Here is an 11,343-nt window from a genome sequence, read left to right as displayed (position 1 = left end):
TAGGGTCATCCGGACGACGCTATTCACGCCGGTCGGCCGGACGGACGTCCCGGCCGGGCGGTGGGTGAAGAATAGGAACATCTTCTGACAGCCGTCAAGTCCTATGGCTGGGCCATACTCTAAGTCTGACAACAAGGTGTTCTGTTGTTCCATCGAAGACATGACTGAACTGTAGCAGTATGGTGTCAGGTAAGCTCTCTGACAGGTACATACCGAGGTATGGGCTGCGGGCACGTATGCGCCTCGGTGGGCGTGCACTAGTTCTTTCACCGCTCTATATAAAGAGCCTCTTCCTTCGCCGGAGGGACGCGCTCTTGGATTTTTTGAGCCACCTTTTGCTGTTCGCTTAACTGATTTGAGCGTCGGAGGGTCGCCGCCGGGAACCCCTTCCCGGCCCGACTTCTGTACAGCTTCGCCGGAGATTCGTGCGACCCAACGAAAGCCTACACCATCGACTAAGAGTACACCACGTGTCCAGCGTCTTTTGGTTCGACGGTTCGGACAGGATCAATACTAAAAGGGAATAAGGATAATATTTTCCTTCTCCTAATAAATTCAGCACTTCTAATAATTTTAAATTGAAAAATAACAGTTAATCAAGTTAAAGATGAAAATCATTACCTATTTGTAAAAAATAATATTTAGGCAGTAAATTCTGACTGCATTACGGTTAGATGAAAATCAGGACTTTGTAATGGACGGTCAATAGGTATGAGCCTATGCGGGGCCCGCAAATGCCGAGGATGCCTGGGGTCCTTCCCAGCTCAGCAAGTCACTGGTCGAACGAAACTCCTAGTTTCATACCTTTTTTCTTTTTTTGTCGTTCTTGAATTTTACAGCTGGACATACTGCGTCGATGTGCTGTAAGGGATGAGAGGGATAGGCCGTTCGATCTGTAAAGGACAGAGACGAAGGACATCAGAGCCGTCCATTTAACAAAACCGAGGATGGGAATCAATCGAGGTGGGCCCAGCCACAGCCTGGCAGCTCATCTCCCGACACGCGCATCATCACGTTGACCGGTGGACCCCGCGAGTGTCAGCAACTCAGCGAGCGGCTACACAGCGTCGTTGCGAAAGGGTAGCGTAATCAATACAAGAAAACCAACAAGTACAGGGATGATATATACCAGAATGGCACTGATACCATATCTACTCCGTCGCCGGAGACGGTGGCCGATCAAAGATTAATTAACAGATAAGAAGCAGAATTAACAGTTTCCGTCAAAGAATCCAGTATGGTTTTGGGAAGCTAAGTTTCAATGTAAGACGATGGAAAAAAAGAGGAAGAAGAAAGAAGTGGGATCTTTACAAGCTTTTGGAGGATTTGGCGCTGGTTCTTGGGTTGAAGCCGTAGTAAGAGAGGTACCACTTGACGAACTTCTTGAGGCCGGCTTCCAGGTTGGTCGTCGGGTTGTAGCCGAGCTCGGCGCGAGCGTAGCTGATGTTGGCATGGGTGAAGGGGACGTCGCCGTTGCCGGGCATCTCCACCTCGTGGATCTTGGCCTTCACCTTGAGGTTCTGCTCCAGGATGCGTACGAGAGCCGGCACAGTGACCGGCGAGGTGTTGCCAAGGTTGAAGATGCGGTACTGAGCGGGACCCTGCTTCCGGCCGCCGCTGCCGGTGCTCTTGGCTGCGGTGTCGAGAGAGGCGACGCAGCCCTTCACGATGTCGTCGATGTAGGTGAAGTCGCGGGCTAAGTCGACCCCGTTCTTGCCGCTGTAGACGGTGATGGGCTTGCCATTGAGGATGTTGCGGGTGAAGGAGAAATAGGCCATGTCGGGGCGGCCCCATGGCCCGTAGACGGTGAAGAAGCGGAGCCCGGTGATGGAGAGGCCGTAGATGTGGTTGTAGGTGTGGGTGATCTCCTCGCCGGCCTTCTTGGTGGCCGCGTAGAGCGAAGCCGGACTGTCCGTGCGGTCCAACTCTGAGAACGGCACCTTCTCGTTGAGGCCGTACACCGACGAGGACGACGCCCACACGATCGACGGCTGCGGGTCCGCGGACTTACAGGCCTCGAGCAAAGTGACGAGACCAGCGATGTTGCTATGCACGTACGACGCCGGGTTCTCGATGGCGTAGCGCACGCCAGCTTGGGCGGCAAGGTGCATCACGTGGGAGAAGGGCACGGCGTCGAAGAGCTTGGCGAGGAGGCGCACGTCGTTAATGTCCCCCTCCACCACAAACACGCCATGCGAGGCCAGCACCGCCTTGCGCGCCTTCTTCAGCGACGGGTCGTAATAGTTGTTGAAGTTATCCAGCCCGACGACGCCGTCGCCGCGCTTGCGGAGGGCCAGCGACACGTGCGTGCCGACAAAGCCGGCGGCTCCGGTGAGGAGGACGGACTTGCCGCCGGGGCGGCGGGGGGTCGCCGACGCCCTGATCTGCTTCTCCCACTGCATCCCGCCCCAGGACGACGGCAAGTACCGGGACGACGAATCGACGAAGCTCTGGAGGCTGAGATACGACGCCGTGAGCGCGATCAAGAAGAGAGCCCACACGAACATTGTGCCTGACGAGGCGAAGCACCGGTGGAACTGTCGGTTGATGGTGAGCGCCCGATCCATCTTGACCTTCCCCGGCGTCGCCGGAAACAGATCGTCTTCCTTCATTTTCATCATCTTTTCCTTCGCTTATTTTCTTCCGCAGGGCAGCGATCGCACAGGTGTTCGACGAAATGTCCAGCTGTACCTGCTAACTATGGTCTGGCCTACGGCGAGCGTATAAATCGCAGATTGGGGAAAGGGTTAAAAACAGGAAGGAAACCAGGAGAAACCGCGTGAACGCGGTCGTCGGACAGGTCTGCGAAAAGAAACTACTATTTTTTTTCTTTTATTGCAAAATTAAATGAAAATTGACTACCTTAAAGTTTTAATAGAAATGACAGAATAAAAGGCGAATAAATAAAGGTTTCGGAACTCTGTTTGTTAAGTGGATTAATAAAAATAGAAACGACCTTTAATTCGGCGCGAGGAGTCGGGCCCACCATCCGAACCGTGGGACTCGCTTGGAACAAGCCATTCACGCACCCATGTCCAGTGCGGGCTCACCGGACGGGTCCACAATCCACGTGGGGGCGGACGACCGGGATAGTCGGTCGCGGAGGAAGCGGAGAGACGGTGGTCGCGGTGGGGCATCCCGGTTTCGATGGGATGCAAACCGGTGGCCGGTGATCTTTTACGGACAGTATTTATCATTATTAAGATTCTAAATGGTAAGGCCATTATTATAAAATTATAATATGAAAATAATAATGAGAATAAATAAATAAGAAGATTATTATATTTATTTATTTATTTTCTTACGGCGCTTCGCTATCAATTTCTCATGCGTTAGCTGCCCCGGTGATCTTTTACGGGCAGTATTTATCATTATTAAGATTCTAAATTGTAAGGTTATTATTATAAAATTATAATATGAAAACAATAATGAGAATAAATAAATAAGAAGATTATTATATTTATTTATTTTCTGACTCGGCGCTTCGCTGTCAATTTCCCAAACGCTAGCTATCCCGGTGATCTTTTACGGGTAGCATTTATCATTATTAAGATTCTAAATTGTAAGGTTATTATTATAAAATTATAATATGAAAACAATAATGAGAATAAAGAAATAAGGAGATTATTATATTTACTTATTTTCTTACTCGACCTGTCAATTTACCAAAAGCTAGCTGCCCCGATGATCTTTTACAGGCAGTATTTATCATTATTATGATTTTAAATTGTAAGGTCATTATTATAAAATTACAATATGGAAACAATAATAAGAATGAATAAATAAATAAGGAGATTATTATATTTATTTATTTTCTTACTGGGCGCTTCGCTGTCAATTTCCCAAACGCTAGCTGTCCCCGGTGATCTTTTACGGGTAGCATTTATCATTATTAATATTCTAAATTGTAAGGTGATTATTATAAAATTACAATATGAAAACAATAATGAGAATAAATAAATAAGGAAATTATTATATTTATTTATTTCCTTACTCACCCTGCCAATTTCCCAAACGCTAGTTGCCCTGGTGATCTTTTACGGGCATTATTTATCATTATTAAGATTTTAAATTGTAAAGTCATTATTATAAAATTAAAAACAATAAATAGAATAAATAAATAAGGAGATTATTATATTTATTTATTTTATTACTCGGCGCTTAGAAAGGGAGTCTTGACGTAACAATATCATGATCAAAAAAATTATGGATTCAAATTCTAAAAATAACTCATTGTATATATACAATGGATCTTTTTCATGAGAATTTTATATATCGGACTGTCCTATTTTTTTTTTACTTGGCGCTGTCAATTTCCCAAACGCTAGCTGCCCCGGTGATCCTTTACTGGTAGCATTTTTCATTATTAAGATTCTAAAATTGCAAGGTCATTATTATAAAATTACAATATAGAAACAGTAATGAGAATAAATAAATAAGGAGATTATTAATGTGGGCGTGTGGGAAACAGGCAAATAAAAATTAGAACTGGCAAGTTTTAGCGGCGGGCAACAATTATTTTCTTTGTTACACTAATTAGATTAAGATCGGTATTTTTTTAAAAATTCATGTATTCAGTTCTTGGAGGAAAAAATCCAACATTCTTGGCAACTTGATTTATTGTAAAAGGTGGAATCGTCATCATAGCGGTCCCGTGGGTTCGGCCCTATAGATATCTAGAGGGGTAAATCACAATTAAACTGGGCAGGAGGGATGACTGGGGTCGAGTGGAATTTAAAGTGCAGCAGACTGAGATTTTACGTCCGTGTACAACTGACAATTCTCGATCCCTGAATCTCGATTGCAAGTGTCAGGCATTTTTTCAGCTGATCCAGCCCGTGATGACTTGGCAACTTGATTTGTGAATTTATGGGAGATGGATGACTATCAATTTCATAAATTAATAGGATGGCAATATGAAAGATTTAGTGGAATTTAATTGGACGAGTGTATTATGTATTTTGGTCACATCATATGGTCAATAATCCAAGAATGGTGCAGGCATCCCATGCAAGTTTTTAGTGAAACTACTTTTTTTGTAATCATACTAGTATTTATCGCACGGACGTTTTTTTTATATAATTAACTATTAAAATTAAGTATGAACGTTTGGATAAATAATTAAAATAAAAATAAACTAAATTGATTATAGGTAGTATAATTAAAATAACAAATGAATGTTATTTGAGTATAATTAAAATTAAATTAATTAAGTATGAACGTTTAAAAATTTTTCTAAGATTATTTGATGAGATATACAATAACAAATGAATGTTACATTAATATTTAGTTATATATATAATAATTAAAATATTAATACCAAATTAAATAATCCAAATTACCTATTAAAAATTTCCATAATTTCATCCAAATTCCTATTTACTCTCATCTTGATAATAGGAAAAATATTTGAAACCAATAATTCACCCATAAGACTTTTTGCTCCACACATTTAAATAATGATAATAACCGGTTATTCATCTATTTTTTCCATGTAAATTCTTATGCAACTATTTTACCAATAACACCTCAAAAATAAAAAAAAATATAAGCTACAAGAAAAAAATATTAGATCAATTAATCATGAAATAAAAAAATAAATTAACATAACAAAAAGTAAAGTCTCATCAATATCTGTATTCGTCAATTCACTAATGGACTTGAATTCATATATCTTCATATATCATAGAAGGAAACACATCATCAAAAACTTTACATACATGATTTTTACAATAAAATTAGTCTTGTATTTATTTATTGTTATCTTATACTTCATTTAATTCTATGTAATAATGATAATTTTTTTTTTAGTAAATACATGATTTTTTTTAAGAATTGGCTTCACTCTCCACATGACCGGACTTTTTATTATTCCATATACATGTTCACCCTAGAAAAATATAGACAAGTAAATATTCATGGAAACTTAAAAAAAAATCAGATAAATATGTAAAAAATAATTAACATACCTCTTTATCAAAGACACATTCCAAGTTAAAATCTCCCTTATTTCTATATGTTAATAGATCATAAGAGTTTTAGAGAGTGGTGTCTCTAACGAAATGGTCAGGGGTCGATTATCAAGAACTGACGACCTGGTGTATACCCCATCATGAGTCTATGGCCTGTGTACTTGCATGAACCTCTTTCCATATCATGGAGATGATACTAAGAAGATCGTTAAAATATCGGATCTATTTTTTTTTTTTTTTAGAGAGTGGCTTATAGTAATAATAATCATTTTAATATAGTAGATACTAAATTTTTTGAAGTGCAGTATTATCTGTAGCACAGAGAAGCCTCACTCTCATTGATAATAAATCATGTGTTGCAACCGAATCTTTCAATGCAATTTATATTTTTATGTTTTTGAATTATTAGGTCTATTTATAAAAAAAATAAAGTTATAAATAAAATATTTACTTTGTTAACAAAATTTGCAAAGAAAATATTAATTGTCGGAGATCTAGTAGTCGGTTAGAAGAGTGGTTGAATAGACATAAAACCCAAATCACTTTCCTATGTATTTGTTAGCATAATTGAATACAAAGAATACAAACACGGACACGAAAGCTAAGCTACATACAAGAAGAAATAAACAAACAACTACACGTCGTTTAACGTGATTCGGAGATAAAGTTTCTATTTCACGGTTATCCATAAGGTGGACGATCTCAATCCATCGATTGATGACTCCCCGATAAACTCCAACTAGTTCACGTAACTCCTTGTGGATTGAGAAATCTCACCATAACTCTCACAAGCACTCTTGAGAAGCTCTGACACTTGGAAGGTTACTAATAGGGGTTAAGTAAGGGGTGTAAATGAGTCAAACCGCTCATGAGCTATTCGAAGCTCGATTCGATAAAAGCTCGTTTTTGCTCGTTTAATGATGCTCATTAAGATAAACAAACCAAGCTCAAGCTTCACAATATTCAGCTCGTTAGCTCGTGAGCATGTTCGTTAAGCTCATAAATCAACTTTTAAATAAAAATAATAATAGTTTTGATATTGAATTTATAGATTTTACACTCTAGTTATGAAAAAACATACACAAATATATTAAATTTATTTATTAGAATAAAATTATAAATTTTAACGAGAATATTATAATTTTTTAAAATATATAATTTAGTTTTTAATAAATATTTAAATTTATAATTTAGATTTATTAAGCTCGTTTAGGCTCGATAAAAGTTCGAATAAGCTCGTGAGCTATGAATATATTCATTAAATAAAGCTCGAGCTCGGCTCGATTATAAACGAGTCAAACTCAAACATTAAAGAGTTCGGCTCTGCTCGGCTCGATTACACCCCTAGGGTTAACCACATATATTTCGTCAACCTTGGCCAAACATCCTGAGCTCTCTTAAATAGAGCTCGGGAGAAAATACTTAGCTGTGTTTCTCGCCACCAGTTGACTAGTAACAACACCAGCCGACTGCCCTATGTGGAGATATGTCTGTTACAACCCAACGGCTCGATACCAGTCGACTGCTCTACAATGGCTAAGCAAATAGAAGCATTTTTTTTCTCACCAGTCGACACTAGTCGACTGGTACATTCACCAGTCAAATGGTAAACCTTAAAATTTAGGGTTTCCCATCCCGAGTATATTTCTCTCAACACTCTGACCCTCACGACTCGCTACTTTTCTTTGCAACCTTAACCTCTTGCCTTCAAACTATTTTCTTTGACTTTCGTCCCTCAGATGCATTCAAGCCCACGACTTGTCCCAATGTCATCTTTCGCATATACCTCGAATTGTGCTTCCCTTGGCTCTTATCCTTGTTGCCTTATCCACGGTCCCTCAGATGCTCCATTCTTTATCGGACCCGAAGCCATCAAGTTGAGTCGTATGTGTATCATGCAAACCTGCACAACTCATATACACATATCGAATATAAGGGTAAACCTAACTTAAACTTTTTTCCTAAATCATCAAAAGTCATAGTTATATCGAACCATCTTGAAGTAAGATTGCTCCAACATTAATGATACATCTATTTTAATAATCAAACATTTAAAGTTTTCTATAAAATTTCTACTTTTATTTAAATATTTAAAATCAAAATAGAATCAAACAATAATGATATATCGTAAGGAATTTTACCATGAAATTCTAATATTTGTTTTATTTAGAGAAATTGTAGTCACAAATAAATATTTATAACTTTATTTACAAGAAATTTAAAAATAAATATTAATTAATGGTATATCTATTTTTAATAATCAAATAAAATTAAAGTTACAAATAAATATTTATTTATAGGAATTTGAAAAGAAATATTAATTAATGATATATCTATTTTTAATAATAAAATATTTAAAGTTTTTTTTATAAAAGTTTTAATTTTCTATATATATATATCAAAAAAATATTCATTAATGACATATTAAGAAAATATTCATTGAAGTTACAAATAAATATTTACTATATTGATAGAATATTGACAGGAATTTGAAAAGAAAGGATTAATTAATGATATATTTATTTTTAATAATCAAATTACATTGGAATCATAAATAAATATTTACTTTATTGACGGAATACTAACCAAAATTTGAGAAAAAAATATTAATTAATAATATATTTATTTTATTGACAGGATATTGATCTAAATTTGAAAAGAAATTATTAATTAATAATATATTTACTTTATTGAAAGAATATTGACAAGAATTTGAAAAGAATGTATTAATTAAGGATATATCTATTTTAATAATCAAATTAAATTGAAATTGTAAATAAATATTTATTTCATTGACATAATATTGACAGAAATTTGAAAATAAAGTATTAATTAATAATATATTTATTTTTAATAATCAAATTAGATTGAAATCAATAAATAAATATTTACTTTATTTATAGAATATTGATAGGAATTTTAAAATAAAGTATTAATTAATGATATATCTATTTTTAATAATCAAATTAGGTTGAAATCATAAATAAATATTTACTTTATTTACTGAAATTTAAAAAGAAAATATTAATTAATGATATATATATATATAATAATCAAATAAAATTAAACTCACCAATAAATATTTATGAATTTAAAAAGAAAGTATTAATTAGTGATATATTTATTTTTAATAATTAAACATTTAAAATTTTCTATAAAATTTTTATTTCTCTTCGAAACTGAATTTAGGCAGGCAGACAACTTTGTTTATATATATGGAAATTAAAATCACAAATAAATATTTATTTTATTGAAAAAATTTGAAAAGAAAATATTAATTAATGATATATCTATTTTTAATAATCACATTAAAATAAAAAAATATTTACACAGGAATTTAAAAAGAAAGTATTAATTAATAATATATCTTTTTTATAATAATCAAATATTCAAAATTTTCTATAAAATTTTTATTTTTCAACTCAATTTAAACGGATTTTTTTTAACAGACAAGTATTATCTGTTTATTTATATATATATTGCTTTTATGGAATTAATATAATGTGCAACCATAAAAAATAAATAAATGCCATATCATGCATTGAACAATCAAATTTATGGAATTATTTATTCCGTCAACTGAACAAACAAATATCAGAATTGAAGTGTTTTTTTAGCAAAACTGAACAGAATATTAATTCGACCATGCCTTCCAACTAAAAAAATATTAATTCGACCACTTTATCAAACTACTTCTGACATCACTCAGATCAAGCAAAACAAGGCCAAAATCTTTTGAACAAAATGAACATAACAACGACATTTTTTACCTTTCAAAAGTTAAAAAAAATAATAATATTGAAAGAAGCCATTTAAATAGCTCAAGATCAAGCAAAAGCTACTAGAGCAAGTTAAAAGATCTAAATAGCAGTCATTTAAATACTCCACATCACATGCTGAAATAACCGCAATCTCAATTTAATGTTCCACAGTCTGACCTATAACCTGCTGAAATAATCGCAGAAAAAGAAATTAGGGACTAAATCGCTAAAACGCAAAAGTATGAGGGACAAATTGACAGTAGCCTACTAAACTAGTATATATTGTTGTCCTACCTCTGAAAACTGGTGCTTTCGGAGAGTCATGGAGATGGAGATGGAGATGGAGAAGGAGAAGGAGATGGAGAAGGAGAAGGTGAAGGTGAATGAGAAGGGGAAGAAGGGGATTCGCAAAGCTCTGCAAACGCACCTCTCGAAGCTGAAGAGGATGCCGTCGAATCTAGTTAGATTCTCGAACTCCGGCCACCCTGCCGCTTCCGCCGTGCATCGCCTTTTGTCGGCGTCCAAGTACCCGAGCACTCCTTCCATGGGCGCCGGCCGGCGCCCCGGCGCCACTCTCTCCGACATCGACCGGTTCCTCCGCAACAACTTTCGCTCGCTCTACGTCCACGATGACGAGGCGCCGCCTGGCTCCGCTCCGTGGAGCGACGCAACCGCGCCATCATCGTCGTCTTCGTCGGATGAAAAGAGCGAGGGCGTGACGGTGACGACGGTTTCGGTGGACCCCTATCACGATTTCCGGCGGTCGATGGAGGAGATGATGGAGGCGCGGCACGCGGATGCTGCGGACCTGGACTGGGATTTCATGGAGGAGCTCCTCCTCTGCTACCTGGACCTCAACCATGAGCGCGTCCACAAGCACATCCTCAGGGCCTTTGCTGACCTCGCAATCATCTTCGGCCGCTCTCGCCGGTGGAGATCGGCGGTGACGGATGGGAAAGAGCAAGCAAGGACGTCGTCGCCGCGTGGGAAGATCTGCAAGTAACAATAATCATATAGACAAAAGAAAAACGTCAGCACGTTTAACATCGTGCTGTCTGAAAAATTAAAGAGATGATAAGCTAGGCATGATTGACTGACAAAAACTTTTTATTCTATTTAAAAGTTTCTCTCAATCATGTGCATATGAAGATAAGCCAATAAAATATTAGCACCTAGAAATTAAAAAGAATCTTTGGTAAAGATTTCTGATGTTCAATCAGTACAAATTTAGAAGGATAAATGAAGAATAATAGAGAATGTGTGAGCGAAAATAAGTTGTCGATGTTTCGAGAATGTGTCTTGCCAATGGAGAGGTCAGATCTCTTTTTATATACTACCTCTTATAACCTCTGTAATTATGAGGTGACTAGTGATGTTAGAGTTTGTTTGGGGTAATAGAGAATGTATAACTTACGCAATGTGTCATAATTGTTAGAGTTTATACTAAAAGTCTAGCTTTTTGTAAATATTTATTTTGAAATAAAGAATCATATTGGTCAAATGTCTATATTTATATGTTAAGTGTAGTTGTTCAATTAATTTATATTGTAGATAACATGGTTGTCGTATCGCACCCAGAAGATCATGTTATCAATTCCTTATAAATTATA

The 11,343-nt window shown here is 36.8% G+C and overlaps 2 protein-coding genes across 2 annotated transcripts; one reads left to right on the top strand and one right to left on the bottom strand.

The window, feature by feature from the left end:
- Nucleotides 1-1,124: 1,124 nt before the first annotated feature.
- Nucleotides 1,125-2,719, bottom strand: LOC121982351 (UDP-glucuronate 4-epimerase 1-like). Its single transcript, XM_042535370.1, has one exon. It carries the CDS (start codon nucleotides 2,619-2,621, stop codon nucleotides 1,308-1,310), a length of 1,314 nt encoding a protein of 437 aa, XP_042391304.1. The 5' UTR covers nucleotides 2,622-2,719; the 3' UTR covers nucleotides 1,125-1,307.
- A 7,336-nt stretch (nucleotides 2,720-10,055) lies between these two features.
- LOC121980147 (transcription repressor OFP11-like) lies at nucleotides 10,056-10,736 on the top strand. Its single transcript, XM_042532111.1, has one exon. The coding sequence runs from the start codon at nucleotides 10,056-10,058 to the stop codon at nucleotides 10,734-10,736; it is 681 nt and encodes a 226-aa protein (XP_042388045.1).
- Nucleotides 10,737-11,343: the final 607 nt, after the last annotated feature.

This window comes from Zingiber officinale, chromosome 5A (genome assembly GCF_018446385.1).
Source record: "Zingiber officinale cultivar Zhangliang chromosome 5A, Zo_v1.1, whole genome shotgun sequence".
NCBI classification, from domain to species: domain Eukaryota; kingdom Viridiplantae; phylum Streptophyta; class Magnoliopsida; order Zingiberales; family Zingiberaceae; genus Zingiber; species Zingiber officinale.
The sequence above is the reverse complement of the archived record's forward strand: the minus strand, read 5'-3'. Positions and strand labels throughout refer to the sequence as shown.